The sequence below is a fragment of the Cimex lectularius genome, unplaced genomic scaffold (genome assembly GCF_000648675.2).
Source record: "Cimex lectularius strain Harlan isolate CLEC.00 unplaced genomic scaffold, Clec_2.1 scaffold14, whole genome shotgun sequence".
NCBI lineage: Eukaryota > Metazoa > Arthropoda > Insecta > Hemiptera > Cimicidae > Cimex > Cimex lectularius.
The window spans coordinates 1,793,625-1,818,357 of record NW_019392637.1 but is presented as its reverse complement, the minus strand read 5'-3'; the positions used below and the strand labels follow the sequence as shown (position 1 = coordinate 1,818,357).

The window sequence follows — 24,733 nt, the reverse complement described above, 5'->3', positions numbered from 1 at the left end:
GGCATGGATAGCAGCTAAGAAAGGATTTCTTGAAATTCCATCCTACAGACAATTTTTTACCATTTATAGATGAAGTGAACTGAATATGAGAATTTGAGAAACGATAAATTATATTAGAAAGTCAGCATTCTGCAGTGTGCACCTCATTAGAAAGGTACATTAAAAGAGCCCCGCGTGGACTAAGTAACGGGTAGAAAGAAAAACCTAGCTTAGATGATATAGATGTAGGGACTTTTAGACGCCCCCTCCACATTTTGGATGGTTTACGTTCCGTGCCTTTTCCACCAGAATTTTTTTTTTCAAGTAATTTTTTTGTGTTACATGATACAAAGTCAAAAATTAACAATTAAAAAAGATTTTTGAGTCTATTTTGAAGATGTTATTGTTAATAGTTTTGCGGGAAAACGGGGTGTAGTTGGGTACCTCATCACCACTGCCCTGAGCCTTCCCCATTGATACGGCCGACAGTACCCCAGGTTCGGAGACTTCCAATAAACCGATTTCTCGACCCTAAACCCAATATCGTAAAACCCAACGAAAAGGCTCCCCCCGCCGACGATTTCTCATCCAAGAAGCCTAGACGTCGGCATGGCCGGCGTTCACTGACTCTACATTTTCCGGCCGCGGATCGAGTCGACGCGGGACGGAACGGCGCCACGCCGGACGTGCAGGACAGCCGGAGAACCGAGCCTTCGGCACTTCAACGACCCGCCGGCATCCTCGGACTTGAGGTAAAACCACTGAAGACCCGAATTGTAAATAAAACCGATTTTTTATATTTAGTCCTCACACGATTAAATAAGATAAAAACCACGCGACCACCCCTTAACCTATCTTTTATTGATTAAACCACCTCTATTATTAGACAGCACACAAATACAATTAAACGGTATTTTAAAAAGGGGAAAGATTCAACACTGAACGGCCACTCCAATGCCGATCAGTCTAAAATGGACAATATGTCAAATTCGGTCGAAGTCGATCTTAATGTCTCAGGAAAAACACAGTTATTGGAAATCTTTTTAAAAAATCTTAAATTTAATATTTGCAGCCTATACATATTTGTACATATTACAAATGTGATTTCAATTTGTTTAATGGTCACATCACTAATGCTAGTCCTGTAGGGCCATGCCACATGAGAAACAGGCTGGTGCTGGCACTCAGTGGAAGGATGAAGGTCTCGGGCTATCGTCAATTAATTGGTCGGCTCTCGGGTTGGGAGTGGGTAGGTTAGGACGGATGGAGAGGTTGGTGTGAAACTCTTGGAATCGGGAATGGTTCAGTATGTTGACGAAAGGAATATTGAGGTCGTGACATAGTTTTGACGATTTGTCTGAGGACTTTTGATTGGAAGGGTTGGATAGGTTGTGGGAAATTTTGGCAGAACTACATGGTTCTACTCACTGTGGGTTCTCAGGGAGGGAGTGTGCAGAGAGGACTTGGTAGGTTAGGACGGGTCGAGAGGTTGGTGGGAACTTTTGGAATTGGGAATGGATCGGTTCCTTGATGAAAGGAATGTTGAGGTCGTTGTGACATAGTTGACAATTTTTCTGAGGACGATTGGAATGGTGGATGGGTTTTTGGATATCTTGGCATCATTTCGGATAGTGTGGTTAGAGAGGAGCTTTGTCAATTTGTCTGAAAACTTCGATTTGAAAGATCAGATGCTTGTAAATTTAGGTAAATATGCTACAGCCTACATGCGAAGGAAAGGAAAGAGTGTTTGGAACTGCATGGAGGCCCTGACGAATGTCAGCGACACTAATAGCCTGACCCTGGCATGGGTCCTTGGGCACTCGGCGCATAGAGGCAATGAAAAGGTAGACTTGTTGGCCAAAGAGGGAGCCAAGATGAATGGGTCATGAACCCTACTGTGGTTTAGCATCCTGCCACAAAAGTCTTAAAATGGATCCTTAATGAGTCCAAAACCTGGTGGAACAGTACTGCAGGTATATGCAAAAAGATTCTTAGAAGGGCCACACGCAAAACTTACAAAGGAATTACTGAAAGGCAACCTCAACTGAACCAGGATTCTGGTTGGACTCCTGTCAGGACAGTGCCACCTAAGAAAGCATATGCAGTGGATAGGAGTACAGGCAGAGAAGAACTCTGTGCCGGTACTGCCAGGTAGAGTAGGATACCGCACATTTTGTTGATGTGAAGGTGTAGATGCAGGTTCTTGCAACTAGGACAGGAAAAACAGCAAGCAAGATCTTAAACTAAGGAGCCACTGGCAATGTTATGGAGGCTGATTAACAATCTGAAAGTGGCCAGTGAGTGATAAAAACAGGGGAGCACAATAGGTCTACACAGGTCGAGGTACTGAAGGCCTTGTGGCCGCTTCTTTTATCCCCTTCCCTATCCCTAAGCTCAAAAGACGCCTTGATTCAACTGTAAAGCTCGCTGTAGAAAGCATTCTTATTTCAAGTTTCAATGCGGAACAGTTGAAAAAATTCCTTAGTCCTGGGATGTGACTTGTTGTAAATCAGGCATAGAAAGCAATATAACAAGAATAACTGATTGCTGTACGTTGATGACCTCTATTTTTACCTTTTGGACATGACAGTCAGTAATTCGAAAACCGTTTGCATACACTTTTGCAGGAAGAGGCTCACATCCTCACCTCTGAAGGGTATCACTATATTCCGTTAGATTCCACCATGGGTCATCTCTATTTGTCCCTTTGGCTTTTAAAGAGCTACAGCTTTCATAGGCTGTAGTGATTGCCTAAGTCAACCTTTTGGCCAGTTGATTTAGTTCCTGTATTTTTTAAACTGTAATATTCAACCCTTCTGTCTCTACTCTCTAGTTTGAGTCTTGAAAGAGCTACTGGTTCTCTGTAAACCGTAAACCGGTTTATTTGCCTCCATCACAGAGTTTATGATCCTATGAATCGGAAATAGATGGTTTTGAGGAGACATGCCACCTATGATTTTATTGATCTTGCTAGTGTGAGATCTAAGACCTCAGTCTTTGTTTGTTTCTTCTATTACTCTCTGCTGTTATTCGTCAGCAAGTATTCAAAGAGAGACTCATCCCTTTGGTTGTTACCGGTGCTGCCCCAGCTGGTATGGCGTTATTAGTGAACTTTTTTACTTGCTCTGGAGGTGCTTTTGTGGCCCCCTCGTATATTCTGGAACAGATAAAAACTTCACTAGGGCGGATCTAGGGTTTTTCATGATCCCTAAAGTAAACCAATTTATCTATATTTAATGGTATCCTTTTCACCATGCCCCCTTACACAAGGTTACTGGATTAGGGCAATGTTTAGGTTTTACAGGTGAAAAGATGGCTTAGGTCGACAGCTGCCGACTGTAATATAAATTCATCTGGACACACTCCAGTGCTTGCCTGCTGCTTTTGGCCCCCTCGCTTTTTTCCTGTCAGTTGGGGGTGGCCAATTTTACCACGATTTGTCCTTCTGGTAAGGGAAGGGGATTTTCTAATCTGTTCTTTGTATACTGTCCCTTTTGTTTTTGGTTTAAGTGTTACCGCTTTTTCCTGCTCCCCTAACACTCCTGGGGTTGGTATGTTTTCTCATTTTGCAAGCTTTTCAACCCCTTCAGAGGAGCAGCCACAGGTTTCACTGGGTTCTTTTTTGGATTTGACATTAAGTTTAACAGTGCACGTGTTGGAAAAATTCAAGAAGTATCTCACCATATCTTAATCCTCTACCATCCAATAGCTACTCATGGATGGCATCTAGTCATTCAACTGTCAAGGGTGGGATATTCTAGAGTGACAATAACAAGTCAGGTAGGCCTCTGTGAAGAGTCCCCGAATCCTTTGCCTTCATTTTCTTTTTCTGTCTGCATTTCTTGATCCCTCATTGCAGGCTGGTTTTTGGGCAGATTGGCCTCTTGCTATTTGTCCATGTCTGTGAAATTGGGTTCAAGAGCAGTTAAATCCTGTGAAACCATTAAAGTGTTCTCGCGTCTGATCCCTCTAAAAACCTCTGTTCGGTTAGACTTAACTCCTCGCTGACCAGCATTTCTCAGGGGGCGGGCACTGCTAGGATGCGGGGTTGGAGTTTCACCCCCTCTAGTGTTGACCCCGTACTTTTGGCCATTACCGATCGTCTTGGCCTGCCTTTCATCTGGTTAATAATTATGCATTTACACAATTATCTTATATTTATTTTTATTATTATTTTTAGATTTATGTTCTGAAGCTGATAAAAATAAGAAGTTATTTACGCCATGGGCATCCAAGACCTTCAGGTTTTTCTTGAAGGAAGCCATATCGAGGGTTCGTGTGTTGGTGTCGATCTTGTTAGGATAGCGAGATCCCAGGCCGCCAAATGGCTCGTCAAAAACCCTCAAAAGAAGGGGCAGAACATCAAATTCAGCATCGTAGTTGATGCTGAATGCTGCTTGGACCGTCTTTACGGTGGTTACTTTTCTGACTGGGTCTGCGGCGGTCAGTGGAATCGTGTCACGACCTTCCTTGGCCAGCTTGTCTCATCGCTCAACCTCGCCAAAATAGACCTGGCCGTATTTTTCAACGGCTGCACCGAGCCGCAGAGGACTGAAGAATGGATCCAGAAACAGTTTAGAAACCGGCAGAGAATCAATCACGTCCTGAGGCATCTGTCAATGAAGGGGACCCCGCCGCCGAAAATATGGTGGATCCCGCCTTCCTGCCTCCGCCCAACGCTGAGGATGGTTCTGAGGAACCTAAACGTACCGGTTGTTGTCACAATGGAAGATCACAAACAAGAAGTAAAGCGAAAAATAAACATCCTTTACTCAAAGGATTAATTTTTTTTTTGTGAATTTCCAGGTAATTGCATACTGCCGGGAGAACATGTGTCATGCGATCCTTGCAGACGACGCTGAGTACGTCGCCTTCAACCCTCCGAGATATTTTTCAGCGAGACATTTAAAACTTACTTATAAGGTAGTAAATTTAAAATATACAACAATTGAATTATCGTTTTTACTTGCATTTTTGTTTTATTAACCTTATTCCACGGTTTTATGTTACTAGATTAGTATTTGGATGTTTTATGTTGTACGGAAAGGGCTTTTGTCATAATTATCGAGTTGGGCACAAGGAAACGATAATTAAAATTGTATGTGGATTAATTAATAAGTATGTTAACGGAATAATTAATCTCATGACGGTGTCGCCAAACAAATTTAAAAATGCCCCCCTTTTGTTTATGTCTGGACACACGTTTCGCAAAAAATTTATACATAAAAAAATGTTTAATAAAAAAAACCGTTTTGATGGAAGCCAACATCAACAAGACACAGAAATTTCCAGTCTTTTAAGTTGTTTTTTTTTTTTTTTTTTTTTTTTTTTTTTTTTTTTTTTTTTCCTGTGGTGTTTACGAATTTTTTGAGACGAATAAAAGGTCATAGTTGAATTATGAACTTAAAATAAAAAATTAATATACATTGAGAATTGTGAAAAATGTATAAAAAATATTTTAACATACGGGTCTGGATAATTGGGTTTCCACTGTACTAGTCGCAATTTTATCATCGTGTTATATAAAGTCCCACCGTACCTGGATGTTGTCAGGAGAAAAATATTATCTAAATTGTGAATTAGCCTAATTTTACATTGCCATTTTCATCCGTGATTTATAACCTCACAAAAACTTAAAATTATTGGAAATATTCTAATATACTTATTTATTTGATTTGTTTAGATACTCACTTAGTATATTATCTTGTAGTTAACCACCTGTTGGATTAATATTACATTTTGTACGCCAATTCTTTTGATGAATGGTTTATTTTTGATATTACTCAAACATAATTTTATAACCATTGAAGAAGGTTATAACCTAGTCTACCACCAAAAATGAGTTTAAAATTTTTTTGCTTTTAATTTATATTATTTTTCTATGAGTGTGGATAGATAAATAATTTAATGCAATATTAAAAAATAATATAGAATAATAGTGTGTCAGGTTAAAATTTGTTAGTGGTTATACAACAAGAGCTAATTTCTTAAGAAAGATTTATTATTAATTATTGGTTTTAATTGTTGTTTTAATAGGGTACTCTAGAGTCGAAAGAGTATATAATAGCCGAAGTCATGAAAGGGCTTGAATTGACGCAGGAACAGCTGTGTGTCCTGGCCGCCCTACTCGGCAACTTCCTCCTTCCTGAAAGTGAGCTGAGTGACCTGTACAAAAAGCTCAATGTCGAACCCAAGCCGGGCAAAGACGGTACGGTCGCTGACGCCCCATCTGAGAAGGTGAGGGCTATTGCGCCCGAGAAGGTGAGAGCTGTCGCCGGTTTTGTACGGTCTCTGTCTTCCACTGACATAAATGACCTAGCCACAGAGATTTTCGGCGTAGTCGGAGGCGAACGGGCGGAAAAGTTCAAACAGGCCGTTCAATATTATCTCGATGGCACTAAAAACGGCACGTTCAAATTCCAAATCAGTGCCAACGGTGAGTGGGCTCGATAAAAATAAATAACAAACTTGTTTTATTAATGTTCTTCTTTCTAGGTAAAAAAACTGAAAAGAAAGGTTTAGCTAAACTGAACGAAAAGACTGAAAATTCTGAACCTGGTATGGACACATCAAGGTTGGCATCCGAAAGCACAGGAAATGAGGTAATTTCAATAATTAAAAAATATATAAATTTTTCTTTAACAAAATCTTAAAATTATTTATTATTCTAGCTTGATGGGTTGATAACCCTCACGGAGGCTGTGGCATGCCTTTCCGTTGGGCCTGAGATAGTCGTCAACGTTTCCAAGACGACTGAGCCTCATGAACCGACAGCTCAGATCAACGGCGAAAAGGTACGGTACAAGCTTACCCGTTGTCAATTGCACTTATCACCTTTTTCCCCCTAGGCTGTAAATGGAAATCACAACCTCCTCACAATGTCAAGTTCGGGATCGAGCTCGGGTGCAACGTCACCGTACCGCACCGCCGAGAATGGGGCAAAGCCAAAGAAAACCGTAAGACTGGTAGTTGAAGAGGAAAAGATAGAGCTGCACCCGGTAGCAGCGGAAATAATGCGGACCGTCACCGAACGCCACACCAAAGGACTCATGTCGCCCTTTATTTACCAAATCCTCACTGAGGTTTGTAACTTTTGATTATTTTTTTATGGGACTTGTAAATAATCATACTGCTACTCTTTTTTTTAACAGGGCGAGGTCAAACTCCCAGTCGTTATGGAGGACGAGAACCACAAGGACATACCGAGCGTACAGCTGTTCTATAGGCCGCTCCGTATGATGGTTTACGCAATACTTTTCAACCTCCACCATCTACAGTACATACACAAGAACAACAAGGCACAGGGTACCGATTCAAAACCGCCTGAGGTCAAGGTCAAAGAATGGATATGGAGCAGGTCGAACCCGTATGAGAAGCCGGAGATAGTGAAAGCCGAGCCTCTCGGTTGGGGCGTGCCAACAGTTCAACGACTGTGGTTCGGGTATGTATGTTTTTTCTTACATTTTTTTAAACTTAAATTGACTTTTTAAAAATTTATTAGAACGACAGTCGATGATAAAAGAAGAAGACTGAGAGCTTATTTGACGTGCATGAGATCGGACACGCAGCTCATGCTCGATCCTACTTACGTGCCACAGCAGTTGTTGATCCTAGCGACAGTACTTAGGTATATAATGTCAAATCCTGAAATGAGGATGCTGAAGAAACAGGAACTCGATGCGATCATATCCATGGCGATGGACCCTCACCTCAACAACTCCGAGTTCAACCAGGAACTCCAGGTGAACTGCGTTTCAACGAGGGGGATACAAATCGGCGCGCTTATCATGACCGGAATTGAGTACGCTCTGCTTGTAAACGACACATGCGGGGCGCCGATACCATGGGTCATGACGTGCCCTTGGCTTTATTTCGACGGAAAGCTACTCCATGCCATGCTGGCGAGGTCCGAAACAGCCAACAACCTTCCAGAACTGTGCAATTACAGGACGATACAAGTCGGTAAAGTCGAACGTATGCGAGAGGCCATACTCGACGGCCTTTATATCCAGTGGGCACAGCCAATGTACATCCCGGCACTCGCAGCAGGTAATTTTTTTTACTTATAATTTGATCATTACTGATCAGACTGAATAATGAAATCATGAAATCTAAAAACTCAACTATTTCCAGACTCTTCTAGAGTGCATTCTGTCATGCCGGCTGGCCTCGCCTCGAAGGGCTCGACTTTCACAAGGGGCGCAGGTGCTCTGTCGTCAGTACGAGGTCGTGGTAAGTACCTTTAAACTTAAAAATTAAGTCAGTGTACTGAAATTGTTCTGTCGTCCAGGAATGACAACGGGCGGCCGACTGGAAATCGCGGGTGTCGTCGTTGGCAACTGGGGGCCCAACTGTCGCTTCCACCATCAAAACCTAATGGTTCCGCAGACTCAGGTCTGTCACTGATTTACAAAATTTACAATATGTCAATTTTACAAGTCTATATTATGAGATGGGTAACATTTTATCAAAGTTTATACCTTCTTTATAAATTACGCCTTGTACGGTGTTGGTAGGGTTTCTTGTTTTGCAATTGCTATATTTTCTGTATTTTTATTTAATTTTTTTTGCCTTAAACTTTGGGACATGTTACAGGTGACGTCAATTGGGAACGTTGGATATAATGGGGGTTCTGCAATTAGGGGTGGGAAAAACCCGACGTACACGACTAGAGGGGGCAGCGCCCTCGCACAATGCGGGAAGGGGCGAGTCCCTGGGAAAGTCATTGTAAGTAAAACTCAAAGTACAACTCCTCCATCTCTTGACGTTTGTTTTCTTTTCGCCAGGTGAACGGGAAAAAGAAAAATGCCATCGTAAGCAAGAAAGACGGGAGGAAGACACGCGGCCGAGGGATGATGACCATCGTCTCGCCTATTAATGGGTAAACTTATAAATTTACAGCGTACCGCAAAAATTGCCTGATTAATAATGTTATACTGTCTTAACATTCTCCCCGTTTTTAGTAAAGTTGTAAATGCGTCAGTTTTTATTGATCAAGATTATACCGAGTTCGAAGAGAAAAAGCGCATCCTCATCAATAACGAACCAAAGAAGCAAACCACAAAGTGAGTAATTATTATTTTAAAAAATGGTAGAAAATTATAATTATTATTATTTTGTGTGTGTGTGTGTGTGTGTGTGCGCGCGCGTTCGTGCGTGCGTGTGTGTGTGGTAAATGTGAAGTACATACAACCACCATACCATATAATTTTTTTTCCTTGGAAACAGGCACAATTTATTATCTTAAGCCAGGTCCAGGCCTTTTTAATACATGTATGTTTTTTCTTGTTCCAGTGCAAACGAGTCTGTGATCCGTACCAATGGGGACAACGCCCAGTCGAATCAATTTGCCTCCGCTCCGGTCGCATCAGGTTAACACCAAATAAATTCACTCCGGCGTGTTTTAAAAAATCCCGACAGTATGTATTAACAGAGAAATGACAAAAAAAATCTGTGCTTTTATTTCACGCAGGAGGCTCGTGCGGTGCCAAAGGCAGCGGGAAGGACGTCCTAACGCCGGCGCAGCTCAACGACAACTGAACTAAGGTTTAAAGTGCCAATGATAATGAGAAAAAAAGACTCCATAATTTATTTGTGTATAGTTTATAAAGAAAAAAAGAAAAATAGCTTTTAAGGACCGACTCGATTTAAATCGAACTATCGGAAGAAAGATAAGGACCACACGGAAATAAAGGACGAAGTTGAAGAAAAAAAAAGTTTCAATTTGTACATTATAAGACTTTTTAAAACAGAAACAAAGGTAACGTTTATACAGATTATATATATATATGATGTATGAAGTGCGACATGATGGATTTAAAAAAAAAAAAAAGGAGATAAGTAACTCAGTTTATTTTGTTATTCGGAGGTTTTTGTTTTTATTTTTTGTTTGTTTTGTTTTTATATTTGAAAAAAAAAATCTCAAATATTGTGATACGGTTTAAAAAAAAAAAAAAAGTCGCGTCGGTTATTTTTTCCGATGGCTCCCCCTTGCTTTGTACTGTTTCTTTTTTTATTATTATTATTTTTTAATTGAAATACCTGATGGAATTTATATTTAACAACAAATCTTTTTCTTTACATTGTATTTAATATCTGCAAAAAATAAAAAAAAAATTATGAGAAAACAGAGACAAAGAAAAGATTTTTTAAAAAATCGTACTTTGACATTAAAATTTTTTATTTTTAAACAGCGTGCCCAGCACAATAGTGGGGTGCTCATTAATTTCTAAAAATTGATCACGTGCGACACACAAAAAAAAGTGTAATTTATTTACAAAATTTTTAAGAAAAACCATACATGCGTTTGTATTTTAATGTGTATGCTTAATATTTACGTAGCAATTAAAAAAAAAAAAAACGCGATGATACATGTTGAATAACACATAAAGTATGCATAAATAAAAATAAAAAAAACGAGTCCGATTCAGACTAAATTACATAAAATTGTGTCTCACTCGCATGTGAGTACACATAATATGTACATACATAATGTATTTACAACACTCTAAAAAAAAAAATTGAGAGAAAAATGAAATTATATAAGACATTAAATGCCAAGAGCAATCAAGAGGGGGGGGGGAGAAAACATAATAATGTAAGAAATATAAAAATTGATATTTATTATCAATTTTTATTATTGATATTTATTATTAGTGATGAGAGGATTATTTTATTTTTAAATTAATTCATTATTGATTTTGGTTAACAAAAACAAAACCGAATAATTTTCAATTTTTTTTTTAAATTAGATTTTTTGTTATCTGATATGTGCCCTCCCCCCTTCCCACGGTTTCAGTACTTTCTCAGAGTGCTCTGTAATTAATCGATCAACATAAGGTTTAATTAAGCCTATAAGAGAGAAAAAACAAAACAAATAATACACGATATAAATAAATAAAAATTTGTTCAGTCAAAAACGAAACTGCAGGCGATCGGAGCATCGGTAAGAACTGTTCTTTTTTTCATTAATTTTGATTATTATTTGCGTGCATTTTTTTGTAATAAAAATATAAGATAGTTATTGTCACTACTGATTCGCGAGGGGCCTGGATGGGTCAGTTTTTTTTCTAACCTGAACACTACGACCATGTATTGAACGCAATGCGCTTTTTTGTGCACACAAAAGTGAAACTGAATAAAGCATAACTATGAATTTTTAAAAAATAAAAATGGGAAAAAGACAAAAAAAAATTTGATAAAAATAAGTAAATAAGCAGAATAATAATTAAAATAGCTCGTAAGTTTGTCGTTTCTTTTCTTTTTTTGAAATGGTTTTATCGATTTTAAATTTTTAAATGTACACTTATTATAGTATTATACTTTTAAAAATAAAAATCAACTATTATATAAGTGCATAATTAAGAGAGAGAACGAATAACGATAATGTTGATAACGAATAAACATTTAAGAAAAAAAGTTAGTCGGGCAAAATAACTTGTAGATAAGATGAATTTTCTTTTTGTCGGTAGTTGAAAGATTTTATCCCTTTAATTTAAATGATCAAAGTATTTAGCATGAAAGGGTTAATTTTGCTGTTGTGTAATATGTTTTTATTGTGAAATTTATTTAAAAAACAACAACAATGTAATATATAAAACAAATCCATCGCCGCCAGCACCCCGTGCATTTTTTTCTCCCATACTGTTTGAACCAAAAAGACCTCTGAACTATATTTTATTTGTTTATAAAACAATTTTTAAAAATTTATATACACAAATATATGTATGTAATGGGGGAAAAATGCACAGTGACGGTTAGAATTAATTTAAAAAACTAGGTAAAAAGTGTAAAAATATATAAAAAAAAAAATATATTAAAAGCAAATAAGAGCGATAATAAACATATATAAGAAGTATATACATATATGCATGTACTCACTATGGTATATGCTGTGTATAGATGGACATATATGCCATTCACTTTGTTTTTTATGTTAAACTTTTGTTGCATGAGGTACTGTATAAAAAAAACTGTTTACAATCGCTCTTTTTTTTTTGTCATTTTATTGCTGTCCCTGTATCGCTTAATGGGGTGGGTTAATAATATAAATAAATAATTATTGCATAACGTGTATTAAAAGAAAAATGTAATGTAAATATTGTGAGTTATGAATCCGATGTTCACGGCGACTTTGTCACTCCTAGAGACGCCCGTTGATGTTTTTATTTTTTTGAAATGAAAATAACATTAGCAGAAATGGGAGAAAACAATAATCGTCGATTATTGTCATTTGACGTAATAACATAATAAAAATAAAAAAATAATAATATAAGAAAACAAACAAAAACATGCTCGATTCTCCAGGCCTCGACAGTTCTTACCGTACGATCGGCGACCTTTTTTGTGTGTAATATCAGTTATCGTTAATTTTTCTTTATTTTTATGCAGTAAGATTTAAGAAAAAAGTATATATCTTAATACTTAAAACAGAAATTTAAAAAAATACAGCTTTTTTAGAAGAACAAAAAATATTGTAAAGTTAAAAAAAAATTCATTGTAAACTTGTAATAAATATTGTGTTTTTTTAAATTTTCTTTTAACAATGCTTGCTTATATAATTTTTGTTTAGTTTATTATTGAAAAAGGGAGAGATTAAACAAAAATTCATTGAAATATAAATATTGCACTCTAGTTATTCAAATGTTTAATTAATAATATAAAAATCACAAAGAGGTAAAAAATAATTAATATATTTAATATTAAGAATAAGGTTGATTTAAAAAATAATAATAAAAAGATTTAACCCCCTCCCCCCCAAAAAAGTGGAAGAAAAAATTATTTTCCTTGATTTATTGTAATATTATTTTAAATATGTAATAAAAACATTCAATAGTTTTTAAGTATTAATCGTAGAATATATGAATGAGGGGATCATCTTAGTTTTTTTTTATAATCAATTACGGTCGTAATTTGTTGAGATTTTGTACGTCCTGTTCGTTCAACTTCACGGCTCTACAAAATCAACAGCTAGGCCTGAGACCCAAAAGAACTTGGCCTTCGTACATACCTGAAGAATTGAACGGACGATCAAAATTAGGACAGTTATTAATTGTGAGGGGGAAAAAAAAAAGGTACCCCTTATCCCATATATTCGACGAATTGATCAGTCATCCATTTTCATCGAATAAATATACATAATAATTTAAACAATATGTACTTTTTGCATTAAAAATTGGGGAATTGGTTTCATTTAATTTATGGTTGATAGATTTTTTATTAATATACTTTTCATACATTATTATTTTATGAATGTTACTGTTATTATTTTCTACAAAAAGATTCAGGGGGAAAAACCTCTTTGACACTTGTATTCCATAGATGTTAGCTGGTAAACTGTCAGAAATTAAAATTAAATAGTTACTCACAAAGCCAAATTTGATAGTTTTAACTTTTTTCTTTGGTTTGATTTTTCCTCAGGAAAAATAAAAAAGTACATATTTAAGTTCTCTTGCGTGTTCGCACGGCCAACCAATACAATAATTTTTTCAATGAAAAATCTATCTTTTTATTCAGAATTAGTCTTGCCTTTTTTTTTTCTTTTGAATCTTATTAAAATCAAATCGATAACATTATTAAATCAAAAGAAACAGCAAAGAAGAAGAGATTTGAATGTTTGTAATTTTCATAATGTAATTTTTTCATTATACATTAAACAAAATTGTTTATCGAGAGGAAAAAAGTTGTTTGTTCCTTTCCCACCCCCTTAAATATATTTGTATCCTTTTTTTTAAACGATGTCGTTTAATTTTCTTTCCTTTATTATTATAATCAATTGTCAATTGTTTTCTTTTATTACCTAAAATGTTATGCTGCTTTAAAATTATTCCTCCCCTCATAAAAATTTCAATAAACAATGTATTTAAATATAAGAAAGGGGAGGGAGTAAAGAGAGAGAAAAAAGTGTCAATTGTTTATTTTTATTGTTTTATACTTAGTCGAACACAAGACACGCAAAATTTATACTATAAATTTTTTTTTTCTTTACGGAAAAAGTTTCAATAAATATAGGTGCGGCAAGTGTGAGATTTAAANTCTATATATATATATAAACTTTTATTTTATTTTATTTTTAAACCTTGAGCTGATTTGATCCTTAACAAAGCAATAGAATTTGTGCGCAAAAAAAAGTTCAAAAAATTGCAGATATTCTGAGACGCCTAAAGTGAGGGCCTTAGACTTGATCACCTTTAATTCAATGGTGCCATGGAAACGCCTAACAAATCTCAAGGTGGATAAATTGCGTGTGCCAAGACCCGAGGGGATTGAAGGTGGTGTGAAAAGTGGTTTTTACATCATTACCGCCCTTACCTCTTCTTGGTAAGTTTTAATTTAAAAATATTATTTTACTATAATCAAACTCTATTCGGCCGAATCACCGAGAAATATTAATTAAACACATCAATAATTATGTATTTGTTGTTATTGTTATCTTACAATTTTTTTCCCAACCTACTACGTCCAAAGTTAAATCAAATAAATAAATTCTAAAATTAACTGCGTCTTCCATTGCCGTTTTGATATTATTTTGACAAACCTTCTCAAATGAAACCTCCCCTTGCTTTTTTTTTAAACCTATTTGTGCAAATTTCTTCAAGATGTTAAACCTACTCAAGTTTGTGAAACATTCCTTTGGGCAAACTTTCTCAAGTGTCACCGCATTTTTTGTGCAAACCTTCTCAAATGAAACTTCCTTTATGCAAATCTTCCGAAATCAAACCTCCCCTTTGCACGAATCTTCTCAAATGGGTACTTTTCTTTGTGTAAACCTTCTGAAGTTTAATCTTTTCTTCGTGAAAACCTTCCTAAATGGAACCCTCTCGTTGTAAAACCTCCTCAAGTGTAACCTTCCTTTCTTCAAACTTTCTCACATGAAACGTCCTCAAGTGTAACCATTTTTGTGTGCAAACCTTCTCAATCGAAACCTCCCCTTTGTACAAACATCAAATTTCAATTTCCTCAATCCCTTTTGTGTATAATTTTTGAAGTTTCTCTTTTATTTTGTGAGAATTTTCTAAAAGAAACCTCCTATTTGTGCAAACCTTCCCAAACGAAACGTCTTCAACTGTAAACCGATTCTTTGTGCAAACCTGCTCATATGAAATTTTTCCTTTATACAAACCTGCTCAACTGTAAACCACTTATTTGTGCAAACCTTCTGAAATGAAACCTCATTTTTGTGCAAACCTTCTCAAATGAAACCTCCTCAACTTTAAACCGATTCTTTAGGCAAACTTTCTCAAATGAAACCTCCTCCCCTTTGAGCAAACCTTCTCAAATGAAATCTCTTCAAGTGTAACCGCTTTTTTATACAAACTTTTTCAAGTGAAATCTTCTTGTATGAAAATTTTCATTTATACAACTCTTCTCAAGTGTTACTCTCCTATGCGCCAACTTTCTCAAACGAAACCGTCTCTTAGTGTCCAACCTTCTCAAGCGATTTCATCTTATCTGTTTAACTTACTGTTTCGAGGATTTACTTTTGTTTTCCTAAAAGCCTGGAAATTTAAGTACCTTCAAACGCATCTCACCTAGTATTTGTATAGAATAATCCGAAAAAAAAAATCGTTTCTTTTTTTAAAGTTTATTTATAATATTTACAATATAGTTTTGCTGCTGGGGTATGGTGTTTTGTAACACCACCTTGGCAAATTGGTAACTTTATTTTTTTTTTTTAATTAAAACATAAAATATTTAAAAAATACATGGCCGGATTTTTTGTTTCATTCATTGAAAAATTACATTTATTAACATTAAAAAAAGAAAAATTATGGCCTTATAATTGAGTTTATCACAATTTATTTATAAGATGTCGGTTCTTCGAATAGGGCAGGTTTTCTTTTCTATCTGCCATCTGTTCTTGAGGAGGATTTAACTTAAAATCGTTTTCCCCTGCCGGCGAAATAGCGCGACCTCTGAGTCGGCTCGTCCCCCTGGGGCGGTTCAGTCGTGCTCGTTTGACCCTGGTACCCGTTCCTGGCAAATTTGCGGGACGGTTCGAGCCCCTTGGACCTCCTTTGGGACTTGCTCGACTCCTGGGGGGCGGAAGTGGTGGTTGTTGTCGTCGAGTGGTGCTGCGAGGCAGATCCCGCCTGGGCCCTCCTCCTCTTCAGTGCTTCGATCAAGTCCGTGTTGGACCTGAATGGCCTAAGCACTCCTCCTAACCAAATCGATCCATCAATCAAACACTCAATCAAAACCAATATCTAATTAATTACCTCTAATCCCTTTCTTGGGCGCTTCGGTCGTTGTAGTTGTTTGCTGGGGTTCTTCTTCGTCGTAGTTCGCCTCGTCGTACTCTTCGGCAGGTGCTTCTGTTGTCGTAGTCGTCGTCGTCTGAGCCTTCAGAGCCTTGAAAGAAAATTTTAAAAAATTATGTGCTGATCGTCAATTATTTATCCGGAGACCCACCTGTTGTTTGTTGGCCCTGTTGGGTATGAGCGGCCCTCTAGGGCTCCTCAGCCTGGAAATCGGTTTCTCTTCGATGTCCTGGTAGTCCTGGCCAAGGGCGAAGCACGCCAGGCCGAGCACAAGTCTAAAACGGAAATTATCAATTATGACCGATCATAGGATCATTAGGCTATTCGATGACGCCACAACCGAATCAGCGCATGTAAGTGGGGAGAAGGGTCTTCAAACGATTTTAATATCCGTCCGATTCGAAAAAAATAATTTGCCTACGGTTCCCAAGTGGAAACCTAGTCGAAAACCGGCTAAAAGCAGGAAAAATCAGTTTAAATTTTTTTTCCCAGTAAAGGGGGCTAGTTTTGGCGGGGAGATTCTGATGACGTCACAATCGCATCAGGTTATAAAAGGGTCCAACGGTTTTTATATCACTTCGATTCGAAAAAAATAATTTTTCCGATGTTTCTCAAGTGAAAGTCTAGTCGAAAAACGGCTAAAGCAGAAAAAATTAGTTTAAAAAAATATATTTTCCGGTAAGTAGTGGGGGCTAGTGTTGGCGGGGAGATCCTGATGACGTCACGATCGCATGAAAAGGTTATAAAGCCAGCGTTAAACGATTTTCGTGCCTCTCCGAATCGAAAAAATAATTTGCCGACGGTTCTGAAGTGGAATAGGGAAAAAACTGTCTATAAAGTATAGCAGTCTATAGTATATTTTACATTATGTGGTGGATGGATGTAAGGGGCTTATTTTGGCGGGGAAGATTCTTATTGGTTGGTGAAGAGGATATGAGAGGTTATAAAGCGATCGTTAACCATTTTTGGACGCTTCACATTTATTATTGGACGGTGATTATTTTATATTAAGGTAGGGATAAATTTTTTTGGCTGTTAGACGGAAATAGAGACTAGAATTTGGGACAATTTCGCCGACATCTTGGCAAAAAAACAAATATCCCATTTTGATTTACAGGACGTCAAGTATGGACGATGAGGAAAGTGTTGAAAATTTTTGGTTTGGGGCAAGGCTAGAGACGCCACAATTTTAGACAACCTCGTCCAATTCTGTCAATTCTGTCCAAGTTTTTTTCCCCCCTAAACGTCCCATTTAAATAATATGGGGCGACAAGTTTTTAAGGAATTATAGGAGTCAGGGCCGAATGAGGAGGTCGTGAAAGTGTGTAAATTTGTGGTTTGGACGTCAAGAGGAAACACAATTTTGGACCATTTTTTCTTTTTAGTTCTTTGAAAAATAGCTGATATAAACGTTTACCTTTAAGAATGAATATATTTTTTTTTGACTGGGGGCCGTCTATTAATGTATTTTTTGGACGTTTTGAACGGGAAGATCCACAAATTTAGCAATTTTGGACAATTTCGTCCACCCGTACAAACGATTCAATTAAAAAAAGTTAGGAGGTGGTTTTCCGAGCGACTGGTTAGATAGGAGTCGAGGAAGTGTGTAAATGTTTATGTTTTGGGTGCCAAGTGAGGCCAAAATTTTGGACGAATTTTTCCTACATCCTTTGAAAAATAATCGAATATAATTTTATCCATTTAAAATTCTACATTTCTGGGCGTCGAAATTTTTAACTGGTGGGGGGGAGTCTTAGTTTTTGTTTTTTGGCCATAAAAGGAAAATTTTGACGATTTTTTCCGCATTTATTTTAATAAAAATACTCAATAGTTTAATGATTCCATTTAACGTTCTATATTTCTGTGAGTCGAAATTGTTGAATGAGGGGGCGTGGATGTGTGTAAATGTTTGGGTTTTGGACGGAAATTGAGAGTCTCGCCATAGGGGTGGTCGTAGAAATATGCGAATTTCTGGGTTTTTGGACAAAAATTAGGACCACAATTTTGTCCATATTTCTACAAAAAATTTAAATTAACGATCAAGTTTAAATTACGAAAACTTGTGGGGATTTTTAAGAGTGAGGCCAGGGGGGGGGGTCGTGGAAGAGAGCGAATTTCTGGGTTTTTGGATATAAATTAGAACCATAATTTTGGACAATTTTGTCTAAAACTTTTTGAAAACTATTTAAATTAACGACTCAATTTAACTTTTAATAATTTCAGGACGGCCATGTTTGGTGGCTTGTCCGAGAGTCTTGGCAGACATGGATCTTAAAAGTGTTTAAATTTCTGGTTTTGAACGGAAATTTGAACCATAATTTTGGGCAATTTCGTCCACATTTCTTCAAAAATGTCTAAGTTAAAAATTCAAGATTAAATTATGTGTTGGGTTTTTCAAGAGTCTGGGCAGTGGGGCGGTCGTGGAAGTGTGCGAATTTCTGGGTTTTGGAAACAAATTAGGACCACAATTTTGGACGATTTCGTCTATCTTCCTTGAAAAATGTCTAAATTAACGATTCAGTTTTAAAATTTGTGGAATTTTTCAAGTGGGTCCGGCCAGAGAGGAGTCGTGGAAATATGCAAATTTCTGGGATTTTGGACAAAATTAGAACAACAATTTTGGACAATTTCGTTCACACTTCTTTAAAAAAATTTTCTAAATTAACGATTTAATTTTAAATTACAAAAATATTTTGGCGATTTTCAAGTCTGACCAGAGGGGCGGTCGTGAAAATATGCAAATTTCTGGGATTTTGGACAAAATTAGAATAACAATTTTGGATAATTTCGTCCACATTTCTTGAAAAATGTCTAAATTACGTTTCAAGTTTAAATTACGAAAACCTGTGGAGTTTTTCAAGAGTCTGGCCAGAGAGGAGTCGTGGAAATTTTCAAATTTCTGGGTATTGGACAAAAAGTAGAACCAAAATTTTGGACGATTTCGATCATATTTCTCTAAAAATGTTTTAATTAACGATTTAATTTTAAATTACAAAAACATTTTGGCGATTTTCAAGAGTCTGGCCAGAGGGGCGGTCGTGGAAATATGCAAATTTCTGGGATTTTGGACAAAATTAGAATAACAATTTTGGATAATTTCATCCACATTTCTTGAAAAATGTCTAAATTACGTTTCAAGTTTAAATTACGAAAACCTGTGGAGTTTTTTTAAGTGTGTCTGGCCAGAGAGGAGTCGTGGAAATGTGCAAATTTCTGGGTATTGGACAAAAAGTAGAACCACAATTTTGGGCAATTCCGTCCACATTTCTTCAAAAATGTCTTAATTAAAAATTCAGGTTTAAATTACGACAACTTGTGGAGTTTTTCAAGTGGGTCTGGTCATGATGGTTTTTCGAGGCAGGCGCCTGGCTTTCGGACGTTATTGGGACCGCAGTTTTGGAAGACTCCGTCTAAATTTCTTTTCTTCCCGACCGCCCTTCATTCGACAACTCCGGTATAGTCGCGCCTTGGCGGAAATTTTATACGAACGCATTCCTTTTAAATCTGCCACGCCTATAAAATCAGAATAAGCGATGAAGCTGCGCCTCTTTATTGTGCAATTGCCTTTGTAACTTTCATATCCGAGGCCGGAGAGAGACCGTCGAATGGAAAAGAGAAAAAAAAAAAAAACGGAAAAATATTTCAATTCTTTTAACTAAATATTTTCTCAGTGGGACTCACGTGAGGCAGAAGAGTTGTTTCATGTTGTTCTCCTTCTGTTGGCCTTTCTGCTGCTGCTTCTCTCTCTCTTCTCTCAGTCGGCGGTGCACTTTCGCTGCCTTGTCCTCGGCTCTTGAAAGACTGCTTTTTTTTCCCTCCAGATCGGGAGGAGGCCAGTCCGTCGGTTTATCCCTTCCAGGTCCCCCCGGATTCCATCCCGGCCGGTGGGGGACGGGCTAAGTGCCCGGCCAAAGTCACCAGGGGGTCCACCACCTCGTTTAAGTCTTGGCATTGAAATTCTATCGAAGATTTAAAGCCTAAACCGCTCTGTTAAATATTCAAGATCGACCTGATTTCTCAGCCCTTCCGAATTTGACCTACCATTTTTCAAATGGCATCGCTGCTCTACCCCACTTCCCTAAAAATTTGAGCTAGCTAGATCCCTAAATTAAGGGAAATAACTAATGTATCGGTGAACGGTGAAGTCTTAATACATAAAATAATTTTTCTTATTACTTTTGATCCTGGTAGGTGCTTGATAAACCCCAGAATCAAGATGTACATCATACCTTTTTGTAGTTTAGTAGTTCTAGTAAATTATTATTTATTTATTTAATTATTCTTTAATGATTTATTAATTTATTATTTATTTTTTCTTAAGGTCTTGAGATGAAAAAGTTAGCGTCATGGGCGGGATTCGAACCCACGACCTGCTCAATACGCCGCTTCTCTAACCACTTGACATATCATGACTTCGATCAACTCGGCTACCAACCACTCATCTCAACCTACAACCTTTCGAATTTTTCCCTCTTTTGCCATTTTTCATCCCATCCGAGACCTTAGGTAAAAAGATTAATTAATTGAAATAATTAATATGGTCAATTAGACCACTGTAATGTATAGTAAATGATTTGATAATTTATCGCCTAACGATGCATTTAGTTACTTCAGTGAGTGAATTAGTCACTTACTGATTCGACTCATGATATGATTCAGTTACTGAAAAATAAGCTAACTAGTTCAGTTAGTGAACGATTCTCTCAGTCATTCATTCTATGAACGATTCACCAGTTAACTAGTTTACGAATCGTTTAGTCACTCAATAATACAGTCAATCTTAGTGAGTGAGCCGTTCCCTCATTGAACTAGCTAACGAATCGTTCAATAACACAATAATACAGTCAATTACAATTAATTAAAGTCGAGATAAAAAAAGTCAATGGCACGAGCGGGATTCGAACCCACGATCTTCGGCTAGATACGCCGCTGCTCTACCACTTGAGCTATCGTGACCTCCATCCACTCGGACACTAACTTCTCATCTCAACCCCACCTTTTGAATTTTCCCTCCTTTTTGCCATTTTTCAAATGTCGTGTAATCGGATTGGATTCTCGACAACAAATGAAATGGCCACGGAGAGCTTTAGTGAAAAATACTTAATTTTAAATCATTAAATTCACTAATTTCGTGGCCCCGCTTGACCAATTAGCTCTCCGTGGCCATATCATTTGTCGTCGAGAATCCAATCCGATTACACGACATTTGAAAAATGGCAAAAAGGAGGGAAAATTCAAAAGGTGGGGTTGAGATGAGAAGTTAGTGTCCGATGGATCGAGGTCACGATAGCTCAAGTGGTAGAGCAGCGGCGTATCAAGCCGAAAGATCGTGGGTTCGAATCCCGCTCGTGCCATTGACTTTTTTATCTCGATTAAAAACCTTAATTAATTGTAATATATTAATTGGTCAAGCGGACCACGAAATTAGTGAATTTAATACAGTCAATCTTAGTGAGTGAGCCGATCCCTCACTGAACTTGCTAACGAATCGTTCAGTAACTCAATAATACAGTCAGTTTTATTGAGTGAGCCGTTCCCTCAATGAACTTGCTAACGAATCGTTCAGTAACTCACTAATACAGTCAGTTTTATTGAGTGAGCCTTTCCCTCACTGAACGTGCTAACGAATCGTTCAGTAACTCAATAATACAGTCAGTTTTATTGAGTGAGCCGTTCCCTCATTGAACTAGCTAACGAATCGTTCAATAACTCAATAATGCAGTCAATCTTATTGAGTGAGCTGTTCCCTCACTGAACTTGCTAACGAATCGTTCAGTAACTCAATAATACAGTCAGTTTTATTGAGTGAGCCGTTCCCTCATTGAACTAGCTAACGAATCGTTCAGTAACTCAATAATACAGTCCATCTTAGTGAGTATGCCGTTCAGTGGCATTGAGTTTGTGAATCGTTCAATCATTAAACGGGTTGATCACATGAGCGACTGAGCCGTTCACTGATCGAACTAGTTAACGAATCGTTTAGTGACAATATGAACGATTTATTCAACTAGATAGTTTGTGAACGGCTCACACACTACAATTGTGTATAAAATCCAATCACTGAACGATTCACCCACAAATTCATTTACTGTATGATTAACTCACTGATTCATTAACTAGTTTAACGAATGAATATCACTAGTTAGCGAATAGTACAGTTATTCAACCATCACACGTTCCCGAATGTACTAACGCGGCACAAAATTGGTCCAAATCTTTCCCCTTTACACGAAAATCTGTTTTATTTCCTTTGTGGTTCTGGAGTAGTGGACCGGCCTGATCAAGGCAAACCGGTCCCAGGCTCCCAACGTTTACTTATGTTAAAAATTTATGTTAAACAATGAAATATATGACCCCCCTAATGATTTTTTAGTTGATATACACTATGATTCGTGGTGGGTCCGCGACCACCCTGCGACGCGAATGGGTCCGCTTGGGTTTTTCTCGATGCTTTTTTTGGTTTTTAAACAAAAAATGAGACAAAAGCACGTTAGTTGAACCCACATATTGACAGGCACACGTGCGGTCAGGTCTGGAATTCGTAACCGGCCCAAGGTCCCAAGTTTCGAACGGTTGTAGAGATGCCAGTTAGAGGAGGAAAAATTCATAATAAAAAAAAGCGAATACGCCCTAATTCAGAAAACAGGTTTATTCTTCCAAGGTCCCGGGATCGGGCAAAAATCCCCAATAAACGGCCATTTGAAATTGCGCGATTATTTCACTTTCACCGGAAAACACGTTGCGCACACCGCATGCCCTGTTGCGATAGAGGTGCAAATCTGCTTGCAACTTCTACGAGATTGTTTTTTTCCCTCCCACATCTGTGTCAGTGTGTCGAATATTGCGGCTGGGGTTTACATCAAAGAAGACCTTCTGTCGGCTCTGCGAGAGCTGTAGGATTTTTATTTTCAATCCACCCCCACTCTGAGTCTATCTCCGATGCTCATCCGATCCACCGAGATGCGCGAGTTGCACAATCGAAAGGATGAAATCCTTGAGAGGAGGAAGAAGAGCCTTAATTCCAACTTTCTCCCCCCAGCATGAAAGTAAAGGTCACCCCCTTTGCTCCTCGGATCGTCTTCTACGTCGTAGGTTTGATACGATTCATATGGATGGGATAGGCCGAAATAGTACAAAACCGAAGAGGCTAGTACAAAATTGTCTCAAATATCGTACCTAGGAGGCCTTTGGGATAATCGGTAATAGTTCTGGTAGGCTTTAACCTCGTCAATTTCCTCTACAAGATATTTCAGCTTTTTTTGACAAAGATCGAATAGACCTTAGCATCAGATAAGGCATCTAAGGGATCTTTTGTACAATTGGCAAATCATCGAATAGACCTTAACTTCTGATATTGTCCCTTGGAGATCCTGCGTTAGTTCACATTGGAGAACTTTTGAACAATTGAAAAATCATCAAATAGACTTCAGTCCCCAATTGGACTTTTGCTTGTCTAATTGTACAAAAGATCTCTTAGATGCCAAATCTGAGGTTGAACTCTACTTTGTCCAAAAGATCTCTTAGACGCTATATCTGAGGCCTGCTCAATCTTTGTCCAATTTTCCAAAAGACTTGTTAGATATATCTGAGGCAGAGGCTTGTTCGTTGTTTGCCAAATTGACCAAAAGATCTCTCTTGTGAACTACTTGAGGGCGAGGGCCATTGGATCTTTGCCTAATTGTAAAGGTGGCCATTCATGATCACTCCAAATGGAACCGCGCCAAGCCGTACAGCTTCATTTGGAGTGCCTGAAATTTGAGGGGGCATTCACGACCGCTCCACAGCCAGTCGCTCCGACCGTCAACCAGTGAATTACCTTCTCAAAATGGATGACGATATCTTGTGCTACTCTTCTGTTTATTTACATATTAAAAGCAAAAAATCGAAGAGAAAATGGTGTAAGAAGTGGCTCCTGAACAAAAGCCGAATACCCACATCAATTTGATGAAAGATCTTTCCCTTGAACCCGCTGATTGGAGGAACTATTTAAGGATGGATGAAACGTCTTATTTATTCATTATATTTAGTGTTCTATTGACCAAATTACTTATTTCAATTATTTAATCTTTTTTGTAAGGTTTTGGTTGAAATGAAAAAGCTAGTGCAAGAGGGGGGGGTCTGAATCCATGGCCTTCGGCTAAATACGCCGCTGCTCTACCACTTGAGCTATCGTGACTTCGATCCTCTCCGACACCAAAAAATGGCAAAAAGAGCGAAAATTCGAAAGGTTGAGATGGGTGCCCGAGTGGATCGAACTATCGAAGTCAGGAAGCTCAAGTGGTTAGGCAGCGGCGTATTTAGCCGAATGTCGTGGATTCGAATCCCCTCGTGACACTATTTCTTCATTTCAACCAAAACCTTACAAAAAAAAAAAAAAAAAAAAAAATTAACGTCTTATTTATATTTACTCCAGCTTGTTACCCCTTTGATTAGAAAACAGGACAGTCATGAGAGAAATCATCATTACATGAAAGGTTGGCAACCACATTACGATT

At 37.6% G+C, this 24,733-nt stretch overlaps 2 protein-coding genes across 2 annotated transcripts; one reads left to right on the top strand and one right to left on the bottom strand.

Annotated features, from left to right (window-relative positions):
* The first annotated feature begins 437 nt into the window (after positions 1-437).
* LOC106673276 (constitutive coactivator of PPAR-gamma-like protein 1) lies at positions 438-9,533 on the top strand. The gene is made up of 16 exons (XM_014405354.2): positions 438-731; positions 4,160-4,724; positions 4,786-4,902; positions 6,016-6,415; positions 6,475-6,581; positions 6,651-6,773; positions 6,828-7,061; positions 7,131-7,420; positions 7,481-8,028; positions 8,113-8,211; positions 8,270-8,373; positions 8,575-8,706; positions 8,766-8,860; positions 8,943-9,044; positions 9,274-9,350; positions 9,452-9,533. Exons 2-16 carry the CDS (start codon positions 4,203-4,205, stop codon positions 9,517-9,519), a joined length of 3,018 nt encoding a protein of 1,005 aa, XP_014260840.1. The 5' UTR covers positions 438-731; positions 4,160-4,202; the 3' UTR covers positions 9,520-9,533.
* Positions 9,534-15,546: 6,013 nt separating this feature from the next.
* On the bottom strand, positions 15,547-20,133 carry LOC106673268. The gene is made up of 4 exons (XM_014405338.2): positions 19,920-20,133; positions 16,390-16,513; positions 16,197-16,329; positions 15,547-16,138 (listed from the first exon to the last, which is right to left on the bottom strand). The coding sequence occupies exons 1-4, from the start codon at positions 19,940-19,942 to the stop codon at positions 15,855-15,857; spliced, it is 564 nt and encodes a 187-aa protein (XP_014260824.1). The 5' UTR covers positions 19,943-20,133; the 3' UTR covers positions 15,547-15,854.
* Positions 20,134-24,733: the final 4,600 nt, after the last annotated feature.

What these genes read in the sequence shown, in the direction of transcription:
- LOC106673276 (XM_014405354.2), top strand. Translation starts at nt 4,203, where the DNA reads ATGGGCATCCAAGACCTTCAGGTTTTTCTTGAAGGAAGCCATATCGAG. An exon ending in GTCGTCAGTACGAGGTCGTG is followed by an intron (nt 8,212 to 8,269) that starts GTAAGTACCTTT and finishes TCTGTCGTCCAG; the next exon opens with GAATGACAACGGGCGGCCGA. An exon ending in TAATGGTTCCGCAGACTCAG is followed by an intron (nt 8,374 to 8,574) that starts GTCTGTCACTGA and finishes GACATGTTACAG; the next exon opens with GTGACGTCAATTGGGAACGT.
- LOC106673268 (XM_014405338.2), bottom strand. Translation starts at nt 19,942, where the DNA reads ATGAAACAACTCTTCTGCCTCAC. An exon ending in AAACAACTCTTCTGCCTCAC is followed by an intron (nt 16,514 to 19,919) that starts GTGAGTCCCACT and finishes TTTCCGTTTTAG; the next exon opens with ACTTGTGCTCGGCCTGGCGT. An exon ending in ACAGGGCCAACAAACAACAG is followed by an intron (nt 16,330 to 16,389) that starts GTGGGTCTCCGG and finishes TTTTCTTTCAAG; the next exon opens with GCTCTGAAGGCTCAGACGAC.